Below are 26,495 nucleotides of genomic sequence, written 5' to 3'. Positions count from 1 at the left end.
AAATAGTAGAGACATGTACGGAAAACCATGTGAGCCCAAGGGAGAGAGAGAATGACTGCTTGGTGTGATGTAAGGCAGGTTTCACAGAGGAGGTCTATTTTTTGGAGGTCTTAAAGGATGAGCAGTGGAATAAAAGGAGAAGGATGTGTTAGGCAGAAGCAACAGTAAGTACAAAGGTTTCGAAATGTGGAGGACCTATTCAAAGAACAGTCGTACATGGATTGTAGTGTGGCTGTTCTGTCGACACCCACTTCCCCGTTCCAAAGCAGACGCTGCTTAGCCAGTCATTGCATTTTTGCTGCTAAATTTGTAAGCGGCTTCAGAGTTCTCAACAGGGTGCTTCAGGCGGCCACTACCAATTATTTGGAGTTGGCACGTGAGGTTGAACCTGTTTGTCTTCTCTGCAGTGGGCGTCCACTGTGCCCGGAGCATAGGATGTGTGTGGGAGTGGTGGAGAATGAGACAGGCTGGAAAGGTATTTTGGCTGGGATCAGGTTATGAAGGACTCTGTGCCACACTATTGAATTTGTATTTATAGTCTGTGTAGGCAATGGAGAAGCATATAAGGATTTTAAGCAGGAAAATGATGTAAGCAGGTAACTCTTTGTAGAAGACAGATTGAATTGGGTAAAACTGAGGGCAGAGACACTAGTAGGCATTTCATACTATCATTAGATCTTAGTAGCCTTTAAGTTGCCAAACCAGTTGGGAGTATTAATGGTTGTTCAGATAGGAGATGGTGGAGGTCTGAATGAGAGTGGTAGGAAAGGGGAGAGAGTCAGATTGAGAGTAATTTAGGCAGTAGAATGAGACATGGCTCTGTAGTTTTTGATGTGGGGGTGAGAAAGAGGAAGGAATGTTGGAAGGCTCTCAGACTTCCTGCCTGGATGCCTACATGGTTGGGAAGGCAGGAAGGACAAGACAAGGTGGGAAGATGATGACTTATACTTGTTAGAAATTAAATTGGCGTGGAAAAAATATTTTTCTTTGGAGTCATGTTGGTTCCTACCAAGTTCTTTTGCTCTTTCAGAAGGTTGTTTAATGTCACATGGTGTCATGGAAAGAATAAAGAGCTGGCTGGAGAAGATGTGGTTTTGATTCTTGGCTCTGACACTTATTATTGCTTAGTTACAGCCTCAGGCTAGCCATGTAACCTCTCTGTCTTTATCTGTAAAATGGAAATAATATATGTCCAGCCCTTCTTACACAATTTTTCTGAGAATCAAATGAGGATGTTTATGTGAGAGTATTTTGTCAACTCATACATACTGTACACGCATGTATTCACTGAGCCATTTCTTCTCTTTGTAAAAAGATGAATATTTCCAAGATACTTTGATTCAAGATTGATAAAGAACTTCTAAAAGAATCTTGAATATACGTTTGGGAGTCCATAAAATGATTCTTGAGGTTGAAAAAATCTGAAGTGTCAGTCTTTATACTATCATTAGATCTTACTTGCCTTTGATGCTTCACTAGGGTTTCAACATAGATTGTAATGGGCTGTGGAGAGTCTAGCAGAATGTCTGGGAAAGTTAATTAATGTTTGACCAGCATTTATAATTTTAAATGATTTCCATGTAAATATTATGTACTATTTATTAATTTTTTTATTGCAGTAACATTGGATTATAACATTATATAGCTTTCAGATGTACATCATAATATATTTCGAATTCTGTGCAGATTACATCATGTTCACCACGCAAAAACTAATTATAGTCCATCACCTCACGTGTGAGCCTAATCACCCCTTTTGTCCTCCCCCCTTACCCTACGGTAACCACCAATCCAATGTTTGTTCATGTATTCTTGAATTTAGCTTTTCTTTCACTTTACCACTTTCTAACTTGTTTGATATTCACTTAATTTAATTTAGCTTCTTTAAATCCTTTGGGAAGTGATGGGGGGCTTTTCTTTACGTTAATAATAAAAATAATGTAAATATAACTTTCCCCTCTAAACTCCTGGAACCAATTTCATTTGAGACCTATAAGATAAGACATAGCTTAGATGAAATATTTGGCCTGTTCTATTGCTTGATGTGTATAAAATTAAATTTTGTTGGTGGGAAATGATAAAGTTCATTAAAAAATTGTCTAATGATAGTTGCTCCCTAAGCCTGACCTTCTTTTGTAATTAACAATCATTTTTATTCTATTTGTACTTAAATAACTTAGTATTTTACTCATAGATATAATAAAAATATAACTTTTGAAGTTACAGTTATAGTAAAGGTTAAACAGCTAAAAATGTGTGCCTATGTGGTTTTCAGAGTTTAAATCAGATATACCCAATCTTGATCGAGGATAAGTAACATGTTGGGTAAGTAGATATGGAGGGCAGTTATGGCCTTGTGTCTAAAGGAACTTGGGTCTGGGGGTAGAAGTATCTGAGATGCCTCTCTGGCAGGGTTCCTCTCGGCTAGCATAGTCTCATACGTGATCAGATGCCACAGTGGGAGAGGAGATCCTAAGGAGAATATACAGTGGTGTATATGAAATGCATGAAAACCAGAATCCTTCAATTGATAGGAAATATGAGAACATTTGGGATTGACACTTGCTAGTAGACCTCTTTTTATATAAGGTTTGGTTTGGGGAAGTTCACCTCCAAATTCTCCTTGTTCTTGAAAAAAGTGGTATAGTCCTGGCATCTCAGTGTATTTTTGAGGTCTCATGAAATTTAAGCAATTAATGTTTGAATTAATATCACTAGGGAAACTTTTTAATCCAAATCAACAGTGTGTACAAAAAGAACCACAACTTCCATCATCCCATCCTCAACCACAGGAGTGTCAGAAATGTGGCCTCTGCACAGTCACTCTCTTGTGTTCCTGTGGCAAACATTGCTAAATGGTCCTGGGCCCTTTCTACCCAATACTTGCCCTCAGAACTCTTCTGAAGACAGCATTCTCGACAGCCACTACTGTTCAATTTGAATTGGCACAAGAGATGAAACCTATTTGCTATTGTGTTGCCAAATTACATAAAATAGGTAAAGATAATATTTGAGTTTTGTTCAAAAAAGTTATACTGAAATGGAAGTAATTATTTTTCAGTGGAAAATACTTGACATTTAATGATATTTGTTCTATGAGATGATATAAAGTTTAGTTAATTAAGATTGCTGACTAGAAAGAGCAAAATAACAATAATAATTAAGAAACCATTTTTAAAGCTTTCATTTCGGAACAGGGTCAGTTATAACTTGGGAGGTTTGGAGTCTGGATCAAACTTACTCCTAGATTGGGGGGGGTGGTGATGGTGGTGAGACCTAACTTCATGGAGGGCCAGAAATCAGGGGTGTTAGTTCTTCTGTAAAGCAGTCGCCCCCAAGAAATCCACTTGGAGGGTTTGCTCATCTGATGAGCAAGCAGAGCCAGAAAGGGAGACAGTAGCTATAGGTAAGAGCAGTAAATGGCCTGTGTTGGGGAAGTCTGGTAGTTGGTTTTAGTCATGGATATTAGGTCCAAGGGCTCTTGACTCTAGTCCCTAGGAAGGTGACTGGCAATAATAAGCTAGGGCTTACTTTCTTTTTGAGATATAGGATTCAGTTACAGGATCTAGGATGTGAAGTACAGACTAAGGTCTCAAAAATAAAGCAGAAGCTCACATTTCAGAATTAGGATAAACTTGAGGTTTATGGCAAAAGTGACCTAAGGCTGAAGGTCCTAGAGCCTGGCTTGCAGAGTCTACAGATGGTCGTCAGTTGATCTCAAGGAGGGAGAGTCCAGTTCTGGGGAGGGCCTGTTGCACAGACGTATGGTCTATGAATGAAGAGATGAATGAGTATTTTAAGATGAGAAGTTATGTTCCTGATCAGGGTCAGTGTCAAAATTAGTTATCTGTAAGAATAACACTGTTAGATAAGTGAATGATAATGTCTTTATGCTTCTACACTTCTTTAAAATAGTAAGATTATGCTCCAAATCCTACAAAATGATTAAATGTATTGTTCACATTGCTTATTCAAGGGATTCCTCGTTCCTATTAAGAGGGCATAAAACTCACTCAAACACAGCATGTCTTTTGTCTTTGCTCACATTTATTAGGCATAAGTAGGAGACAAGTAAACCAAAGTTATATGTAGCAAAATTTGTTTTTAGTGTTCCCAGACTTTGCTCTCTAGCGCCGACCCTGCTTCACTTTTGGGCACCCATTGCTTCCTAGACTCTCCCTTGCTGAGCTGGGGGACACTGTAGGATGGCTGGCCTGGGTCAGGAGCCTGGGTGACTGGTCACAGTTCTTTGACCTCCTATGAGTCATTTTATTCTTCAGAGCCTGAGCCACCTCAGTTGTAAACATGAGGGTTTACACCAGTGGTTCTCAGGTCTGGGCTTCACACTAGCATGTAGAATATGTCTGATACATGTAAAGCGAGTATGGATTAATTTTAAGTGTTCATGAGATATTTCATTAACAATTTGTTTTCTTAGAATTTAGAAGAGCATTGTAGGGGTGGTTTGAATGGCACGTATTTCTAAAAATGTCCAGGGAAGTTTAGATGGATGCCTTTTGTCTTTAATACATTTCTGCCAGAGGGGTTCAGAACAGTTCCACTAATCGTAGCATTTCCCTTAAATTTGGGGTCTTGTAAAAATAATCGGAAGAGCATCTAAATGAAGTTTTCAACCAGAATTGTTCAGGGTAGGGAGATGAAAAATTATAATAACCAGAATCAGTGTTAGAATGCTGTCAATTTTGGAAGGAATACTTGAGAGGTAAGATAAGACACTCATGGGCATGCACAGGTGGTAAAAGTTGACCGTTAAACTAGGAGACAGGGAGGAGAGGAGAGAGTGAAAGGGTGAGGAGAAAGCAGAGAGGGTGAGGACTGCAACTCCTCCCTATGGGCTCCATATCCCAGAAAAGTTTGACGAATTTATGAAATGTCAGCTGAGTTCTCTTCTGACTAACACAGAATGCACAGATGCGGGAGACTCCTGGAACATAGTGGACATTGGGTGGCGGGCTTAGCACTTCAGGCCAAGGCATGGGTGAGGGCTTGTTAAATTATACCTACATATCTGAGGGGCCAAGCGATCCTTTTTTTGATTTACAGATTTTGGGTTTAAAAGAAAAGAGTCTTTTTGACTTATTTTCTCCCTGGAGAGAAGGCTCAAAGACTTAAATGGTAATAGAGCTAATATTTACCAAGTGCTTACTGTGTGACAGGCAACAGGCTAAGCAATTTACCTTGATGATTACTTTTGATCCTCATGACAACCCTATGAGGTAGGTACTGTTATTAACCTCCAACTTACAAATGGGAGACTGACGTGTAGAGGCCTTACATTTAGCCAACAGCCCACCTGGGATCCAAACCCCAAAAGTCTGGCCTGGAGTCCTTGCTCTTAACCACTGTGCTCTATTACCTTGTGCGCTGTGGGTGAGGTCTCACTATGGGACATTCCGTATAGGATTACACTGTACACAAGGTAGCCTGAGGGTTGTGTTTAGGATGGTGAGAGGATGTCATATTGCCTTGACCTTTTCATGGTCAGTATTTTCATTTCCTGTAACAAATCACCACTAATTTCATGGCTTAAAACAACACAAAATTATTATCTTACAGTTTTGGCAATCGGAAGTCTGAAAATGGGTCTTATGGGCTAAAATCAAGGTATTGATTAAATACAGGGCTGTATTCCTTCTAGAGGCTCCAGGGGAGAATCTGTTCCTTGCCTTTTTCAGCTTCTAGAGACTTTCCACATTCCTTGGCTTGTGTCCCCATCCTGCGAGCACATCGCTCCAGTCTCTCCTTCTATTATCACATCTCCTTTGAGTCTCCTGCCTCTCTCTCATAAAACCCCTTGTGATTACATTGGCCCCACCTGGATAATCCAGGATAATCTCGCCGTCTCAGGATCCTTAATCAGAGCTGCAAAGTCACTTTTCCACATAAAATAACACGTTCACAGGTTCTGGAGATGAGGATGTGGACATCTTTGAGGGACCATTACTTGGCGGCTTATAGTCTTTTTCTTTATGGGTTGATTATAGAGATTGCCATTCTAGGCTTTCTTATTTTCAGTTTTGAATAATAAGTGATGAAACCTCCCTTCCTACCACCCTGGCCTGAGCCATTGCTCAGTTCCAGCTGTTTGACCATTGAGTGTCTTAATCCTGGACACCATCACGTAAGGAGGGGGGAAGGCATGTGTGAGGAAGCTCTGGATACAGGTGTAAAGTAGAAGTCGTGGCTTTTAAAGATCTTAGTAGAGCCAGCCCTGACGCCTTGTGGTTAAAGTTTGGCTCTCACTGCTTCAGCAGCCTGGGCCTAGTTCCCCGGTGTGGAACCACACCACTTGTCTGTTGGTAGCCATGCTGTGGTCGCAGCTCACATAGAAGAACTAGAAGGACTTACAAGTAGAATATACAACTATGTACTGGGGCTTTGGGGAGGAAAAAAAAGGGAGGAAGATTCATTATCTCAGGGAGAATCTTTCCCAGCCAAAAAAGAAAAAAAAGTATGTATATATGTATGTACATATATATATATATACACACAAAATAAAAATCATAGTGAATAAATAGAAAAATGAGTTGAATTTTATAAGTCTTCATATGTTTTAGTTACTTTCTGTATTTCAAAATCTATACCTCTTTTACATGGTTGTGATCCTAGTAAGAAAAAATATATTACTGTGTTTCTCTATAGAACATTTTATTATAAGATTTTTGAAGAATAACTATCTTTTTGTTATTTTGCTTTGCGCATTTTACTGAGGACTTTATTTTCGTGTATCTACATCCTGCATCTTCCCACAGGGTTAATAATAAGCTACTAGTTGCTGAGCCCTTCAAAACATTTTTTAGTCTTTCACATCAGCCTCATTAGGTAGGTATTGTTCCCTTTTTGTAGGTGAGAAAGCTGAAAACTCTGGGCAGTATCTTATTTTAAAGTCACATCACACAGTTAGTAAGCAGTGGAACTGAGATTTGAAACTAGGACTGTGAAAATCTAAAGGCTTGTTCCTGATATTCTGCCATACTGCTTTACCAAGGCAGCTAAATGAAAGGCTTACTTAAATAAACTGTTGGTTAAACATCAACAGTTGGAAGAAGAAAATACATTAGCACAAGGGCTATTATGGCAGTGGAACATTAAATTTTCTTTCATTCTTCTTGACCGCCAGGATAGGAAGAGAAACTTGATGAAACACGTAATCTTTGTTTGGTTAGCAAGTATACCAATTTTCTCCTGTGTGTAAATTCTAAATTCCTGTTAATCTTTGAGCATCTATACTAGTGACATTGTATGACATAGAGGATAATGATTTGACACTTTAACAACCAAAATAAAAGTATCCCTTATGTGGCTGTTTCTTGTGTCAAATGCATAGCATTTTTTTCATTAAAAATATAACTCGGCAAAAATGATTTTGTTGGAGGAGATGGGTATAAGGTCGTACTTGCATAGTTTCAATGCCCTAACTTTTGATAAAGAAACAGCAAACTAAAGTATATGCCAATCATAGACTCTAAGCCCTAAGCCACGGTTTCAGAAATCTAGGTGTGATTAGGCTGCGGGACTTATTTTATAGCAAAATTTTGGCCTGTTAAATGTTCAAAACTCTCTTTTTCTAGTATTAATTTAAAAATTGTCCGAAAAGTCTATTTTATTATAAAAATATTAGAGCTCTTAAACTAATGCTTGTTATTAATCTGTTTTGATCAAGTCTTTCAGAATACTATTCTTAAAAAAATGGAGCATGTTCAGAACGTCATTCTTTTCTTCTCACCATACTCCACCCCCAATCCAATCCATTAGCAAGTCCTGTTAATTCTGCTTCTATATTATATCTTGAATCCTCTCCTGGGCAGTGACTGCCACTGCCCAGGCTGGCTGCCGCCCTTGCTCTCCAGGACAGTGACAGCTCCTAGCTGGCCTTGTGCTTTCACTTTGGCCCTCACCACCCGTTCTCCATATAGCAGGGCTGACCTGGAAACCTACCTGAAGTCAGCTCACGCTCTTGCGTAATGTCCTCCAGTAGCTTCCCATTGTACTTAACATCAAATCGAAACTCCTGATACTGTCCTTCAAGGCCTGCGTGATCTGCCCCGCCTGTCTTTCCTTACGCATTTTATGCTACCCACCTGTGAACCGCATCCAGGGCCTTCCGCAGGCTGCCTCCTGTTTTTGGAACAGGTTCTTCCCCAGCCCTGCAGTTAGTGCCTACCCAACTTCAAGGTCTCTATTTAAATGTCATCTTCTCAAGGAGTCTTGCCTGACCACCCTAAATTGAGTCATTTCTGTTATTTTCTTTCTCTTCTTTTTCTATCCTTAATAGCTTTTATTACCAGTTATAATTATTTTATTTGATTGCTTTTTGGGTCTGTGTTCACTAAAATGTAAGCCCTATGGGGCAAGGACCATGTCTGGCTTGTTCGCTACTATAACATCAGTGCTTAACAATAGTATTTGGTAGGTGTTCAACAAATATTTATTGAATGAATGAAGGGGGCAGAGGCAGGCTGGCAGGAGGCCGAGGTATATCTATTGATAGCTCTCAGTTTCAGCATGAAAAAGAACATACTTTCACATGATCAGATGGACCTACACATTGCCCAGAGTTTGGTAATGTAGGGAAAATTTGTAGAATAATTCTGAAAGCCATTTATTCATCCTAAAAATTACAAGGATTCTGTGTCTTTTTGGCAGGCATAGTTTGCCTTTTGTTTATTCAGTTAATGTGAATCGTATTGATAACGTGACTGTGTGATATCTTAGCTATATACTGAGATTTCTACTCCAAAGTCTGCTAGTTACTTTAAAGTTATTATTCATCTACATAAAGATCTGTGATTTTTTTCTGAGACTGTGCCTTGATTTCCACCACATAGTTGTGCGGTTCATCAGAGTTTGTGATTCCACTGGTGGTGAGGCCATTGCCAGAGAGTGTGCCAGGTGAGGTCTAATCCTGAACAGCCAAGGCTATAAGTGGGCCTGCTAGGATGTGTTCACTGAAATGTTCTCCCTGGAGACCTACTGAGCAGGCCTGCTGAATGGAATTATCTGATTATCAACATTTAAGATTTAAAATGTCTACTAAAGATGACAGTGTTGTCTTAGTTCATGACTTCTTTATGACAGACATTTTATACTACGACTACTTTGTTTCTTAAAGCCATTCTATATCAGTTTATAGGAAGACATTGGTTTTTCTATTTCCTGGGACATGAGGGAACTAGTCTAGTAAATCTTAAGAGTGTATCTGATATTTCTGAATGAGTTAAAAAGAAGGGTGTAAAACACAGCCTTGATTCTTGCAGCATTATTAAAGTCCTGATTCCTTTTGAGAAACACTGAACCGAAGTTTTGGCTTACAGTGCAAATCATCCCTCTTCCTAGTGTATGAGTACTTAGACAATGTTGAAATATTTTGAAACTTAATGTTTAAATACCATTTCAGATATTTCCTTTTATATCATCACATAGCTAATCTAGCCTTCTAATTAAACTCAACCTAATAAAAATGAATGAAATCAATAAAGGTGTTAATTTTATTGAAAGAACTAATTCACTGCATTTAATAGTCTGAAACCTTGGTTAGGCTTACCATCAGCTTAGATCACCAGGGTTGTAGACAGTGAAATCATCAGGTTGTAGGTTTTCAATGGATTCCTTTGGTCTGTGTCTATAAAACAGAGGTGACCAACTTTTGAAGAAAGACTCAAAAGTTGTCAAATGAAAATCCCTTGGTGCTATACTGGCTGTTTCCAACTTTTAAATCAAGGAATGCATTTCTCCATTTCTCCAAAAATATTATAAATGGTAGGTAGCTGGGACAGCACCCCTACAGTTCCCCTCCCCTAACTCCACTTGCCCCTGCAGGTGGGAGTAGAGGAACAGGATAATCAAACCACACCAGTACTCATGAGAGGGGGTCAGGAGCCTTGAGGTCTACTCCTCAGTCTGTTATTTTGTGCAAGTCATTTGACTCCTTAGGCTCAGATTGCTCATTTATAAAATGAATGGATCGGGCAAGATCATTTCCAAGGTCCCTTTAAGCTCTGCTGTCCTGTAATTGGGATTTTCTGATTCCTGGGTCAGAATCTGGGCAGGGATTTGGATGGTAGAGTAGTGTAGGTGGTTAGGCATTTCAAACTTACTACCTTTTCAAATTTGTATGGCTTAGTCACCAGTTCAAATAGAATAACCAAAAGCGGTTGTATGCTCTCAGAAAGTTTTTTGGTACTCTTCTAGGAAAGCATCTTCAATTTTATAATAGAGGGCGTTGAAAAATCTTATTTCATAGAACTTGCGCCCTGTTGACATCACTCCATCATTCTTTGAGCACTTCATTACTTTCTGCTCCAAAAAGGTGTTCCAGCTTATTTTGTAATTTTCCTGTCCTAGCCCTGGAGTCAGCCAATTTCCTAAGGAGTCCTTGTTCCTTTGAGGGAGATTGGGCTAGGTGTGCCCTTGCAAAATGGGGTGCTGCTGCTTCTCCCTCTTTTAGGGGGCAGAACCAGGAAATATATGGTTTTCTGAAGTTATATAATACCTGTTGCTCCAGGTCAGCACCGCAGGGCTCTTTGTCTCCTTCCCACATTTAGGTTTGTATGTTCCTTCTCCTTTCTTGATGGTTCCAACAATATCACTGTATTTACTTTTTTGCTCAGTGCTACAAGACATACAAAATAGTTTGAGAATTTTTCACCAGCACTACTACCGACAACAAACCTACTACATCAAATTCTAGATTTCTTTGCAATTCTCTTTACCTTAAGAATATGTCATTCTGGGGCTGGCCCAGTGGCATAGTGTTAGGTTCATGCTTTCTGCTTTGGCGGCCCAGTGTTCTCAAGTTCGGATCTCTGGTGCTGACCTAGCACCATTCATCAAGGCACGCTGTGGCGGCAGCCTACATAAAGTATAGGAAGATTGACACAGCTGTTAGCTCAGGGCTGATCTTCCTCACCAAAAAAAAAAATGTCATACTGAAGATGTACATCCGTCTGTTCTCAGAGAGATTATTCTCTGTATACTTGTCTCAATACACATATTTTTCCCTCCTCTACAGAGTAGACACTCAGTAAATGTTTGCTGGGAGGTAGTCTCTGCCCTCCTTTGAGCTGTTCATGTCCACAGTACTTTCCTAAGTTAAATTAGTTACCATTTCTATAGAAGTAAAGTATAATTAATCTACTGAAAGTGCTAATGTTCAGAGCAAAAAGTCATATATAAATAAAAAGATAATATATGATATATATAACTTTATAACAATTTTATAACAATAAATAATATATAAATAAGTTATATATTTATAAAACCCCGTATATAAAACCCTTATATATTAAACTCATTTTACCTATATGTTTGTGTAATTTTTATTTATTACTTATATATCATTTTTAATTCACAGAACCCAAGGTCCTTTGTTTTTTGGTCTCAATTTCAGCCAGTATTTCACATTATGATCATTAGATCATAAGAAATTATGGGTTTCAACTTTATTTTTCATTTTAAGAGTCAGGAAGCATGTAAAAAACATTATGTTCTTTTGGTGGTAACATCATAGACACTAAGGTGTATAAATTCTAGTTAAGCATTAAAAAAAAATCACAGACTGATAGAACCACCACTGTGGGCGAGCTGTGAGGGTGGCAGGCCAGGGAGGGGAGGGAGGGTGTGGGTGGAGGGAAAGAGGTGGCGGTAAATGCACATTTGAACTTAGGACAGTGATATTTAAGGAGTATAAACTGGGGAAATTAAACTTTTAATGCTCAGTATAAATGTGTTATCCTTTTTGTTGAAACTATTAAATGAGTCTCCTTTAAAGTAACTGGTTTTATTTAAAAAGTTTGTTTTAGTTACCCAAATTGACAGAAATATATAATTGTACATGTTCCTTGGTATCATGTCTTAGTGATGAAGAGAAACTATTAGTGTTAGTGCAGCCAAATATTGTTCAGCCTAATTGTTCTTCAGGTGATCCTCTATTGGAAGATTGACTAAATTTATTATATGGTTTTGTCTAATCATATATTAAAAAAAAACTATCATCATATATTAAAGAAAATATGTTTGAAATATTTCTGCTTTCATTGAAATGGTCATTGTACCTTTAAATTGGAAATATATTTTGGGAAAAGCCCAGGAGTCTTTTAAAGATGTTTTAAGAAATTTCAAAGTATTTTAAAAGGTACCTTTTAAATGCCTTTAAAGTATTTTAAAAAGAAAGTCTGAAAGTATTTTTATTTTACTTTCATGAATTTGTATATATGCATATTAAATGCTTGTGTGTTTTAGATCTTATTACAATTAAGCATATTCTTCCCATCTTTTTTGTTATTATTTTCTTATGGACCTATTTAAACTTAAATCTCTAAGAATGACCTTCTAGAATATTTGGTCATTGTAGCAACTTTTTTAAAGATTTTATTTTTCCTTTTTCTCCCCAAAGTCCCCCGGTACATAGTTGTGTATTTTTAGTTGTGGGTCCTTCCAATTGTGGCATGCGGGATGCCGCCTCAGCATGGCCTGAGGAGCGGTGCCCAGGATCTGAACCTGTGAAACCCTGGGCCGCGGGCGTGTGAACTTAACCACTCGGCCATGGGCCAGCCCCGTAGCAAGTTTTATTTGCATCGATTTTCATAGATATAACGAAGCCATGGCCACAGTAGCTCACATATTTTTATCAATGATAAAAAAGCTAAAATCCTTTGAAAGTAACTGTTTGTATTTTTATTACAGGTAAATTGGAATATTCACATTGTACAGAAACAGAGGTAAGAGAAATGCTCAAATATTTATTAGTAAAGCAGGTTTGCAGTTCTGTTTAGACTATCTTGAGTACTGAACTATCTCACTATGATGTTTGGGCTTCTGCTAAGGATGTATTGAGAGCAGGTATATATCTTTCATATTTAGGAAAAGTAAGATGTGAAGAAAAATCAGTTGTGTCCATAGTTTTAAAATGTCAGGATGTGTTATAAAGATTAGCTTAGTCATATTGTTTCAAAATTTTCCTATGTTATTGTGTGTGAAATTGAGTTAGCTAAGATTCAGAGCCCTTAATAAGAAATAGTTTAATTTTTTTTCATAATCCAACTTAGTGTGTCATAATAAAGCGTTTCAATATGTCAGACTCTGATGGAGCTGCCTTGGTGGAGGAAAAAAGAGGGACTTGGAAGCAGTGCTTCAGTATGATTGATAATGAATTAAATGCTTTGTTATTTGTATAAGAAGGTTTATTACTTTTTAATAATTTAATTCAGAGTTCTGTTTCTTAAATTTAAGGAATTTCCTCATGATTCCATGTGGTTCTTGCAGAAATGTCAAGGGTAACACTGAAATCCCAGGGCAGCGTCCATAAACGATGTGTGTGTGGTGTTCTTTTCAGGAACTGTTGTGTCATCCATATGTTAGAAATCTTAGGTCTTTCGTTAATGGCATTGCCTGACTAAGGATTTAAGTCATTTTTCTAATTTTATTATACATCTACATGTTAATGTAGGTTTTAGTAAACTTTAACTCTTAAGTAAAATGCAAACTTCCTAAGTGATTATGTTCTATAATAAAGAAGCAAAAATCATTTATTTCTTTTTGTATTCAAAAGTTATACAGTTAGTTTTTGTATTTTCTTTTCAACTCTGGGAGTAGAGATAATTGTTTCCAAGTCAGCTCTAAAAATAGACAACTTAATATTTTTATATTGTGAGAATTTTTGATGTACTGTTCAATATGATAGAAAGAAGTGGGATTCCATTTGAGTCAAAAGATGTAAGTTCTATCTATGTTTTCTTGTGTGCTTCTTTCTAGCTATGTAATTTTGAGCCAGTAATTTTTTCTCTTAGAACTTTGGCTTTCTTATCTATAAAACGTTAGTGATAATGCCTGTTTACCTCATGGGTTGTGAAATTTTAGAGAGAGAATCCAGGTGTCCCTCACAGTCCAGAAGTAAAGCATTCCTTTGGAACCTTTCATAAGCTGGAATGGAGTACAGTGAAGAAGCAATTACCATTAATTTATATGGGAGAAATGTTTGAACGTTCCAGCACACACAAAATAACCTACCAGATTATACCAAATAACACAGAAACCCTAAAATAACACTAACATATAGTAAAAGCAGGAATGATATGATAAATACACAGCCTACATAAAGTAGAAATGATATATGTGCAGTGTGGTTTCACTTACCAGAATCAGGAAGACAGTGAGTTCTCTGGAAGGCTGAGGGGTGATGCTGGTGATGATGGTGTGGCAGGCTGAGTTGCTGGAGGTTTGGTTACTGGGAGATACAGGAGGTTGGGGTGTAGGAGAGAGAGGAAGAGGGTCATCTGTTAACATCATCTGAATCCATGAGGGCAGGCAGGTCACTAACCATCTGCACCTTCCTCTAGTCTGCCTGTCTGGACCAAGGTTGAAGTTCCTTGTCTGCTGTGGCTGATGTAGAAGGCTCGAAATACGACAGTATGCTTGACTGCTTAGCCTCTCTGACCGCTTGCTGTGAAACAAATGCTGAATGCTAATTTTGCTTTTCGCTTTTTTTCTGTAAATCCTCTTCATGTTTCTTTTCAGTTAACGAGAACAGGTAGTAATGTAGGTCTTTTGTAAAAGTGAGGTGGTGGAAAGCAAACTTTTGGATAGCGAGGGAAACCTGTATATGTGAACGTGTTTTATAAACCCTAAAGACACTATTACATATATCGAGAGGATGCAGATAGAGGCAGCATTTATCTGCATCTAGATAAAGAAATGTGGGGATGTTACACGGCGTAGTCCTGAGTCTCATTTTTCTGTCTCAGTATGTTGTGTTGCCATAAAATCAGCATAGTTTTAACGTTTTGCATACTACTTGCTTTGTATGGTAATATCTCTTCATTTTATCTCCCAACTGGTAGCCCTTATCCTTTGATTCATAACTTAGGTCCCCAAAAGAATTAGAATCTAAATAGAACCCTCAGATTTTTTGGGGAGGAGGCGTAACTATTTGAAAAGGGAAATCACAAGAAAATAAAAAGTTCCGTCTGATCCTTAGTTTGCACTGTAGGTTCCGGGTGGTATTTTCTGGGCTAACAGTGGTTGTCACCTCTGCGGAAGAGCCTAGGATGGCGGATGGTGATTAGTATCTGTATTGTTTGGATTTTTTTTTTAATGAGAATGTCTCTGTATATTACTTTGATAATTAAAATAAGAAAAAGGGGCAGTAGGCAGTGGCAACTACTTTTTCAAGAAGTTTGGTGGCTTGAGAGGAGGGGGAGACAGCTTAAGTACGCAGTTTTGTTTTGTTTCATTTTTTAGGTTGAGGAAGATGGTACATTTGGTGGTGGTGGCGGTGGTGGTGCGGGAGCCGAGAGACTGGAGTCCGTGTTGGAGAGTGGATGTCTGCTGCAGTCAGACGTAGCACTGCGTCCAGAAAATGACTGGACTAGAGCAGACGTCGTCGAGGGAGCGGGAGAGCTCTGGGGGTTCCCGACACTCTTTCAAGGGCAAACTGTTTTCAAAGTAATGCTAAGATATTATTTGCCCTTTTACTTTCGTTCTCTTAAGAGTGTACAATGGAATTTTTCGAGGCTACGTGACTGCATGACTGTGGCTGTCATACCAGAATGCCTGCAGGAGCAGGTGAGATCTGGCCGGCTCTTACTAAGGATAACCTTCAAGGGTTTTGCAAAAATATAAAACAGTACCAGCCTTCTCACTATTTTTTTTAAATAGAGTTTTTTCCCCCCATAAAAATTTTATTTATATTAACGTTTAACATTATTTTTAAGTGATTTAATTTAATTTAAAAATTCTCAGTTTTGATTTCTGATATAGTAAATGTTAATAGATTGTAGCTCACATAAACAAAAGCTTCTTGGACTCAGTAATTTTTTACAGTGTAAAAGGGTCCTAAAACTAAAACGTTTGAGAAGTGTTGAGCTGGGGCACGGATAGCCAAGTACTTTTTCCAGAGAAACAGAATTGAGAGCTGAGAGAGGTAAAGCCAGAGCCCTGAGGTAGACAATGGGGAGCTGAGGGAATCCTTAATGTGCGGATTTAAGCCAATCTGTTTTGTCAGTGAGAAGACAGGGTCATTTTTGAGAGTGAGATTATACTAGATCCAAAGGTGATTGCTTGAGCCTCTTTTTGCTCTTAAATTGTTTTTCTTTTGAAAAAAGAGGTCTCTAGTTCCTTTTGTAAGTTAGAAGCCTGTCAAGCTCTTGCTGGCATTAAGCCCAGACCAAGAGAAGGGCTGCTAACACGTTGTGTAGATGAGCAGAAGTGTGAAGGATGTGCCTTAGGTGGAATGGCGTGTCACTGGTTCCGCATTGTGATGCAGCTCATGCCTGCCTTTCTGAACTGGAAGGGCTGTTGTGGGAGGAGGCAGGGTGGTGGTGCTTGTGCCTGGGCTCAGCTCCAGGCTCTGCCCTCTCCTCACTTCCTGGCTTCAGTTCCTCGTCCGAAAGATGGGTTGTTGAGAATGTAGAGCATTTAGCATAAAGCCTAGCTTAACGAATGCAGCATATTTATTATTCTTAGTTGGGAGGTATACAGTTTCCTGGGAGGGAGGAACAGTCTTACTTCCTCAGCAAGGCTCATTGACCCACTAGGAGCCTCAGGGTCACTGCTACGGAAAGCAGAATCCCTTTATCTTTCTGGGGCTTTAGGACCCTCATCAAGACATTTACTGAAATACCTAACTTTAAGGGGTCTACTGTTTTGTTTTTGTTTTTTTGTTTGTTTTGTTTTTAGAGGTCTACTGTTTTTAATTTAATAGTTTTTGTGATACATAAAAATCATGTTATGAATTATTTTCTGGTTTAACTTATAATTCTCTTTTTAATGCTTTTCCTATGTTAATAAAGCAAACAAAATTACAACTTTAGAGAAAGCAAGGAGGCCATACATAGGCATTCAGTCAACTTTTATGTGATCTTGTACCTCAAGATTAGCTTAATGTTTCTTAAAATCAAGTATTTTACCTTATTTCTCACTGTTTTGAAAACTTCTGACATACTCTATTATACTAGTATTTTGCAGCATTTGAACTCATGAAGGGAAATCTGTCATATAATTTGTTTTAAAGGACATGCAAAATTTTTTACTTTAAAAGGCAATTTAATTTTTTTCTGTAACTTTTTTCTGTTTTTCGAAGGTATGATTTCCATACAGTAAAATTTAACTTTTTTACTTACAGTTCAAGTTTTGACAGACATTCAATTGTGTTAACCATCCCCACAATCAAGTTCTATCACCCTCTAAAATTCCCCCCATTTTCCTTTGGAGTCATTCCTTCCTCTCCCCCCTCCCTCTAGCAACCACTCATCTGTATTTTGTCCCTTTCCTTTTTCCTAAGAGAATGCTGCTTTTTTCATTGTTATTATTTTTATTTTTTTTAAAGATTGGCACCTGAGCTAACATCTGTTGCCAATCTTCTTTTTTTTTCCTTCTTCTTTTCCCCAAAGCCCCGCCAGAACATAGTTGTATATCCTAGTTGTGAGTGCCTCTGGTTGTGCTGTGTGGGACGCCGCCTCAGCATGACCCCATGAGCGGTGCCGTGTCTGCACCCAGGATCCAAACTGGCGAAACCCCAGGCCGCCAAAGTGGAGCGCATGAACTTAACTGCCAGCTGCGGGGTCGGCCCCTTGTCCCTTTCCTTTTTAGAAGGACTTGTAATTTAAACAATGTGTTACCCCCACGTCTCCCTCTCTAGGAGTGGCTCACAGCTCAGACTGGTAACTTATAAACTCTTGAATGACTGACCCGTACTTGCCTGTCAAGGAAGCAGTCCTGATCCAGTTTAGGGGGAGCTTTCACCCCCATTTTACAAGTTTCCCCTGCTGCCATTATTTAAATAGTTCTGTGAGTAATACGCTTATATTTGAAGAAAATTACTAAGCTCTTAAATTTTGAATTTTCAAGTATTTTAATTGAGGCTTTTTCGCTGTTGTTTTTAGCTTTCCGAATTTCATCACATTCCTGTTTTCTATTAACTACCATTAATTATGAGGCACTCAGAGGTCCTTTCCCTTTAGCAGGAAAGAAGGTCAAATGAATAACCAGAACAATCCTGTTGCCCCCTTGGTAGATTAGCTGTATTTTAGGTGGAATAAGTAAGGCTTTATATAAAGTTAAATTAACATTTGTCAATACTTTAATCTTGATGGAGCTAGTTTGTAAAAGTAGCATAGCAGAAAGGTTTAAGCTTTACTATGGGAAACTATTACAAAGATTCATGTTCACATCTTAGAAGTAGAGTTCATATATACTGTATGTAAATACTTTGTTTCATTCCCACGTGCATCTTTAAAAAATACTTTAGAGCTTACTATGTACTAAGTAATGTTACAGACATTCACTAATTTGATTCTGATAACAAATTTATGAAGTGGATAGTATTATTATTTGCACCTTAGAAATGAGAGCTAAAGGATAGGTTAAGTAACTTGCCCCAGGCCATATTGCCACGTGTGTCGTGGAACCACTTCTCTTCACCTTCAGGTTTGTCATTTTCTAGTCTTTCTTTAACTGCAGTGTGAGGCATCTGCATAACGCTGATGATTAATTTAGTGCCCCACTTGGGACAGTGAAATGGCTGAGTGTCTCCTTATTCTGTGTATGCCTCTTAGCTGTGACTATTTCAATTCCTGGCATTATGCAGCTAGAGAATGTGTTCCTGTTAGATGTAAACTGGGCACAGAAGTGAATGCAGTCCATGAACCTTGAACCCCATTAGTTAGGTCAATGTAGGATACTGTACTATAGTAATTTTTGAAGTAGTCTGCTTCTAAATTACTCAGAAAAACTCAAGAATTGTTCTATATATTTCAACCTCCTGGGAAATCAGACCTAGAATTAGTCTGCTTTGTGGGGGAACCCAGAGATTTTGAGAATGAGCCAAGAAATACATCAGAGTTAGTATCTTGGACTTACTCTATTCTGGTTATATACAATTTTTGACACAAACTAGACTACGTGAAAATGTTGTATGTTTCCCAAGCAGCCTAAAATAAACTGCCAAAGGTAGTGTGTGGGTGTTTACTGCTTTAACATAGAGTATAATATTAAAAAATATCTGTTTTGTCCTTAGCTAAATCAGCCCATTGCATTTTGATTTCACCTCTGGCTCATGTAGATTCATGGTGATAATTGCATGCCTCTTTTAATTGGCATTTGATAGCCTTTAGTTAACTTCAAAAGTAAGTCAAAAATCTAATACAAAAGATGTAGTATTTGTATCTGTGCACAACTTTAGCTGCACAACGAGCCTATTTTTTATGGTTGTGAAAATAATATTTGATACCAAACTAAGTAAATCTTGGAATAGCTAGCAGAAACAAAAAGACAATTACCATTGGATCTGTTCTTTTATCAGAAGGCTTTGTCTGATCTTAAACCTTACTTTAAGGGTTTATAAATGGGATTGCATGACAAGAAGTTAAAATGATGATATGTGTTCTATAGAAGGATTGGAAGAATCAGCTCCGGTAACTGCTGGTAACGAGCATTTTCTCGTTGGTCAGCAGGCTGATGGAACAGGAAGGATGGTCACATTCTACTTCCTGTCTTTTGGGATTAAAAACCCCAAAGAGGCCTGAATTTACATGGCTGTTTGACACTAACCTACGTGGTCTAGAAATCAGTTTGTTTGTTCTCAATAAATTGTTTCTCCCTTTTTAAGTTGCTGCTTCTCAGTGTTAATATTGGTAGAGTTGGTAGTGAGACATTGATGATGTGATAGATAATCTCCACCTAGATTTTGTGTAGACTGTGGGGGCATTATGCTGGTTACTTGGCACATTGAAATTCACTTCTCCCTCCCTCCTTCCCTGTCTTCTCTCTCCCCCCAACTCATGTATTCCCTCTCTTCTCTCTCTGTGTCTCAGATAATATTTATTACCAAAAGGCCTTTCTGTGTTACAGTCATAGATTTCTTAAATACAGGGGACATGATTTGACCACGGGATACAAAATTTACACAAGTGGTGTTCCTTTGTATAGTCTATACTGTATTTGAAGACCAATGACGGTTATATATGTGTATGTCTGGCGAAGGATTTCATAATAACCAAAATTATGTGGGAGTAAACATTTTATTCTTGAAAGAGCAGAAATTTACCTTTCAGGTAACTTAAGCACACCACTGAGTACTTGAATAACAGAGTAGAATTTTTTTTTTTTTTCTGAGGCAGATTTATCCTGTGCTATATCTGTTGCCAATCTTCCACTTTTTGCTTGAGGAAGATTTGCCTTGAGCTAACATCCGTGCCAGTCTTCCTCTATTTTGTATGTGGGTCACCTTCACAGGATGGCGGCCCATGAGTGGTATAGGTCCGTGCCTGGTAACTGAACCCTGGCTGCTGAAGTGCAGTGCTCCGCACTTAACCACTAGGCCATGGGGCCAGCCCCAGAAAGTTTTCTTAATAGTTTCTTTTATCAGGGGGCCGTATCAAACTGCCTTAATGGAAGTTTAAATTTTAAATGTTTTTAATAAAATAAAATAATATTTTTCAGCACAGATAATACAATACTGACAGGATCAACTTGGGAAGGGGCTAGATTTTTATTTCCTTTTTCAAAGGACCTATGTTCATTTGTAGAAATGATGTATGTTTGTTGTAAAAATTAAAACATTACAGGAGCCAGCCTGCTGGCACAGGAGTTAAGTTCACGTGCTCTGCTTCAGCAGCCCAGGGTTCGCCAGTTCAGATCCTGGGTGTGGACCTACGTACTGCTTATCAAGCCGTGCTGTGGCAGGCGTCCCACATGTAAAATAGAGGAAGATGGGCATGGATGTTAGCTCAGGACCAATGTTCCTCACCAAAAAAAAAAAGAAGAAGAAGAAGAGGAGGATTGGCAGCGGATGTTAGCTCAGAGCTAATCTTCCTCAAAAAAAAAATCACAGAAAGATACAGAGAAGAAAGAAAAATTACTTCATACTCTACCATCTAGTGATAATGGCTGTTTAGAATATTCTTCTAGACATCTCTTCCCGTACGTACATAATTAAAGTTGTTGACCTATTCATTGAACATTTATTAATGTGCTACGCTTAGGCATACTTGCATCTTTGCATAAAAGACAAACTTGGATTTAAGGAGTTAGCTAGACTGAGGGAAGAGGTTTAGTTATATGGGGTGGAACTTTCCAAGCAGGACATCATGGCGAGGACTCTGAGACAGCAAGCTGTTTTTGAAACTGACAGAATACTAAGATGTCTGAAGCATAGAGAATGTGAGGGAGAGCTGTAGGAAACGTAGAGAAGACAAGGTGGTACCAGGTCTTATAGACCACATTAAAGGTTGGAAATAGGTCCAGTTTCTCTCCAAGGGAAGAAACATTTCTCTCTGAAATTTTCTTCTTTTTTCTTGGGTCATTGTTTTGATATGTACCCTTTATTTGCTGTTTACCTAGATTCTTTTTTGGGGTAGTATTTATGCATTCATCTTTCATTAGTTTATGCAACGTTTAATTAAGTTGTTATTGTTATCACATTAAGTACAGTTGTATGAATGGGTTTGGGAACAAATCCACCTGACCCATGGTAAGCATACGGCTCCCCTATCGGGTGATGTGGATGCACTGATGACCTAGAGAGTAGCTAGCCTACTCATGGCTAGTCGTTGTCACGGAGATCATTCACTGTCATCTATGGAGGGACTGGGGAGTGTTACAGGACAAGTCAGCTAGATAGAAGGTGATTAAGAGAGCTTCTCTTGTTCAGTATGGTGTCTCTTGACGTCTTTCCTCAGTTTGGTAGCGATTTTACTGTATTTGGCAGATATCATAAAATACAGGGTTTTTTGTTTTAAAAACCATTATCAGTAAAATTAGGTAATTTAGTTGGTGTTGTGATAATACCTAATTTCTCTCATGATGATATTTCATAATTTTTTGTGAGGGCATTTATCAGGACGTAATTCACCGACCAGACAGGTCAACTGTTTAAAGCATGTGATTCATTGGTTTTTGGTATATTCACAGAATTATGCAACCATCACCACAATCACTTTTAAAACATTTTTGTCACCTCCAGAAGAAATCCGGTACCCTTTAGCTGTGATTCCCTAGGCCCCTACTACTCCACCCCACCCCCGAGCAACCACTAGTTTACTTTCTGTCTCTATGGATTTGCCTGTTCTGGACGTTCCAGTTAAGTGAGTGACATAATATGGATGTGGTCTGTGTGACTAACTGGTTTTCACTTAGCAAGATGTTTTCAAAGTTCGTTCATGTTATAGCGTATGTCAGTACTTCATTCCTTTTTATTGCTGAATATTCATCTGTGTAGATAATACCATATTTTGTTTACCCATTTCATCAGTTGATGCGTGGTTTCCACCCTTTGACCATTATGAATAAAGTGCCTATAAACATTCCCGAACAAGGTTTTGTGTGAACTTAAGTTTTTATTTCTCTTGGCTATATATGTAGGAGTGGAATTGTTGGGTCAACTAGTAACTCCATGTTTAACTTATGAGGAACTGTCAAACTGTTTATGAAAGTAGCTCCAATATTTGACATTCCCACCAGCAGAGTATGAAAGTTTTGATTTCTCCATAACCTTTTCAACACCTGTTTTTGTCTGACTGATTCTAGCCATTCTGGTGGGTGTGAAATGGCATCTCATGGTTTTGATGTGCATATCCCTGATGACTAATGATGTTGAGTGTGTTTTAAGTGCTTATTGGCCATTGTGCATCTTTGTAGAATGTCTCTTTGGATGCTTTGCCCATTTTTTGCTTGGGTTATTTATCTTTTAATTATTGAGTTGTAATAGTTCTTTATATATTCTAGATACAGTCCCTTATCAGATATATGATTTGCAAATATTTTCTCCCATTCTGTGGTTTTCTTTTCATTTTCTTGATGGTATCTTTTCAAGCCCAAACTTTTTAATTTTGCTGAAGTCCAGTGCATCTTTTTTTTTTTTAAAGATTTGCACCTGAGCTAACGTCTGTTGCCAGTCTTCTTTTTTTTTTTCTTCTTCTTCTTCTTCTCCCGAAAGCCCCCCAGTACATAGTTGTATATTCTAGTTGTAGATCCTTCTGGCTCTGCTATGTGGGATGCCACTTCAGCGTGGCTTGGTGAATGGTACTAGGTCCTTGCCCAGGATCTGAACCCATGCATTCTGGGCCACTGAAGCGCAGTGTGCGAACTTAACCACTCAGCCACGGGGCAGACCTCGCATCCATTTTTTCTTTTATTGCTTGTTGTTTGGTGTCATATCTAAGAATCCATTGCCAAATCCAAGATTATGAACATTTACCTCTGTGTTTTCTTCTAAGAGTTTTATAGTTTTAGCTCTCATAGTTAGATCTTTGATCTGTTTTCAATTAATTTTTGTATATTGTATGAAGTAAGTAAAGGTCTAGTGGTATTATTTTGCACGTGGGTATTCAGTTGTACCAGCACTATATCTTTTTTAAAAGATTTTTAAAAATTATTTTACTGAGGTCATAATGGTTTATAGCATTGTGAAATTTCAGGTGTACGTTATTATTTGTCAGTTTCTAGCACTATTTCTTGAAGAGAATGGTTTTTTCCCCATTGAATGGTCTTGGCACCCTTGTCAAAAATCAGTTGACCATAGATATATGAGTTTATATCCGGACCCTCAGTTCTTTTCTGTGATGCCAGTACTATGCTGTCTTGATTACCATTGCTTTGTAGTAAGTTTTTAAATCAGAAAGTATAAGTCCTCCAACTTTGTTCTTCTTTTTCAGGATTATTTTGGCTCTTCTGGGTCCCTTGCATTTCCATATGAATTTTAGAATCAGCTTGTCAGATTCTGGGATTCTGATAGGGACTGCCTTGAATCTATAGATGGCTTTGGGTAGTATTGCCATCTTAACAGTGCTAAGCCTTCCAATCCATGAATACAGGATGTCTTCCCATTTGTTTCGATCATTTCAAATTTCTTTCAACAATGGTTTGTAGTTTTCAGAGTATAGGTTTTGCACTTTTTTAGTTAAATTTATTGTCAAGTATTTTTTCCTTTTTGATGCTATTATAATTGGAATTATTTTCTTAGTTTCATTTTTGGATTATTCTCTGCAAGTATTTAGAAGCACAGTTGATTTTTGTATAATGATCTTGTATCCTGCAATTTTGCTGAACTCATCTGTTAGTTTTAATAGTTTTTTTAGTAGATTCCCTAGGATTTTTTGTGTACACAATCATTCATCTGTGAATAGTGATAGCTTTGCTTCTTGATTTCCAATTTGGATGCCTTTTATTTCATTTTCTTGCTGTTTCTTTTTAAAAATTCTTTCTAAAGGGGGCCGGCCCCATGGCGGAGTGGTTAAGTTCACACGCTCCACTTCGGCGGCCCAGGGTTTCACGAGTTTGAATCCTGGGCGTAGACATGGCACCACTCATCAGGCCATGTTGAGGTGGCTTCCCACACGCCACAGCTAGAAGGACCCACAACTAGAAATACACAACTATGTACCAGGGGGCTTTGGGAGAAAAAGGAAAAATAAAATCTTAAAAAAAAAAAAATTGTTTCTATGAAACTTGGAGTTGGAGGATGGAGTAATCCCCCAAACTGTTTAAATAATTTATTTCAAAGCTGTTTTATGAGAGAATGTTTCGTATTTGAATGCTAAATCAGAGACTTTTGAGAGACTGTTTATGTAATTTATATTTCAAGTAGAAATATAATTTTTTTTGTGTTGAAATGAACTTTGGTTTGGCCCATTGTAACTGAATTTCAAGCTGTTTTTTCCCCCCCTTAGGGTCATTTTCTATTTAGAATATCAACTTTATTGCAAGAGTACTTTCTAGAATATAAAGTTAAGAGGTATAGATGGTTTTCAAACTAGGAGTTGAAGACTGACTTTACTTCTTGAACTCCATGTGTTTGTTCATAGAGATTTTATCTGACATAACTGCTTATTTTTCCTCAGCAACAGACAGTTCTATAGGTTGTGTCCTTCAGATCTGTGGTTAATTAATAAGCAGCTTGCCTTGTAGTTTGAATTTATTATCTGGGAGGAAATTTTCATGGATAAATAGAAAGAGATCTTGGGAAAATGACAAGAGTTGTAAAAGTGAGGAGGAATTATGGGTAAAGATGTAAAAACTCTCCCTAATTCAGCCATCGTTTCTTGAGCATATGCCATTTACAGACTCCTTGCTGGGCAATAGGGAACACAGTACTGTCTTTAAGAATTTTCATGTAGCTAGAATACTGCCTTTGTAAAATGAATGAAAAGAATTGTTGGTATATTAGTAACCTTAACAAAAAGTATGTTATGCAAATGACTAAGAGAACAGAATCTAATCTTGTTTGATCAAGCCCCTCTCTTATCTAGTTTTACTCTCTTCTTCTCATGGGTTTTGAATTCAAACACTTGGTCAGTTCTGAGGCTCCACTTTGCCCAGTATTTATACGGAGTAGCAAATAAACACAGTGTAGCAACCAAATTATTTTAAAAGTATCTCTTAAAAGATCTTATAGTGGATCCATTTTATAGGTTTTAACAGCACTTAATAAAATTATCAAAATTCTCTTTTTATAGTTCTTTAACTCCCTCTTCCCTTTTGGTTTCTCTGGAACCTTCCACTTAACACCCACCCTCAAATAAAACCACCCCACCCCACCCCTCTTTCCCTGGAGCCCAGCCTGTCTGTCATCCTCGCTTCTCTCTGCCTCTAGATTCTCCACTCCTAATGATAGTCCAAAATGAGGTTGCTGATATCCTTTTCCTTTCCCCATTTCCTTCCTTCCTTCCTTCCTTCATATTGGTCTTGTGTCATTCTTTTCATTGTCTCCATTCTACACCACAAAAAACTTAGAAACTGGACTGGCTAAAGTATAACTCTCCTTGGACAGTGGGGAAGAGAGAGAAGCTGGCATATATGTGTGAGTAGATGGTTGGAGATAGGGTAATGTGTCTTATTCCGTTATATTTTATGAATAATTGTAATCGTATTAAAAACACCATGCTGGGCAACCTCTCCATTTTGCATTGGTGATTGTATTGATGGTATGAATGTAAGTCTCAGTTCTTTTTTAGTGTGAGGTGAGCTCCTTCCCTATCCTATGGCTATCCCCATATTTCACTGTCAAGCCTAGAAAGAAAAGATAGGAGAAAAGGATACCTTTCTGAGTGTGGCATAAAACAAAAGACTGTGGACACTGGCCCTAATTTGGTAAATGCTTTGGACACAAATATTCCCTCTTTACCCTACAGGCAACAGTACCTATTTACTTAAACTGTTATTTATATAAGTTTTAGTTTATTAAAGTTGAAATTGTGTTTTTTCCTTCTACATAGTTAATAAAATTAGGTAGTTAATACCAGAGTAATAAAAAGGAGGAAGACAATCATCATTTGCATTATTTGATACTTTTCTTATTAAATTATTTTCAAATATATTATTATATTACTGTTCTGTAGTTTACGTTAGAAAGAAATTTAATGAATTAGTTAAAAATGGATCAACAACCTGTGTTTGTGAAATGGGCCTGGTATCTCATGGTATGCGCCAGTAGGTATGGCCTTTAAATGACTGCCATGTATCATTAGAAGTAGCCACTGTTG

At 38.0% G+C, this 26,495-nt stretch overlaps 1 protein-coding gene across 2 annotated transcripts in view; it reads left to right on the top strand.

The window, feature by feature from the left end:
* SPIRE1 (spire type actin nucleation factor 1) overlaps positions 1 to 26,495 on the top strand; it is a 214,881-nt gene that overhangs the window by 12,448 nt on the left and 175,938 nt on the right. For both annotated transcript variants that reach the window (XM_070513473.1, XM_070513472.1), the window contains exon 2: positions 12,706 to 12,740. In XM_070513473.1, the coding sequence (XP_070369574.1) occupies positions 12,706 to 12,740 (35 nt within the window). The remainder of the gene's footprint in view (positions 1 to 12,705; positions 12,741 to 26,495) is intronic.

The sequence above is a fragment of the Equus asinus genome, chromosome 7 (genome assembly GCF_041296235.1).
Source record: "Equus asinus isolate D_3611 breed Donkey chromosome 7, EquAss-T2T_v2, whole genome shotgun sequence".
NCBI lineage: Eukaryota > Metazoa > Chordata > Mammalia > Perissodactyla > Equidae > Equus > Equus asinus.
The sequence above is the reverse complement of the archived record's forward strand: the minus strand, read 5'-3'. Positions and strand labels throughout refer to the sequence as shown.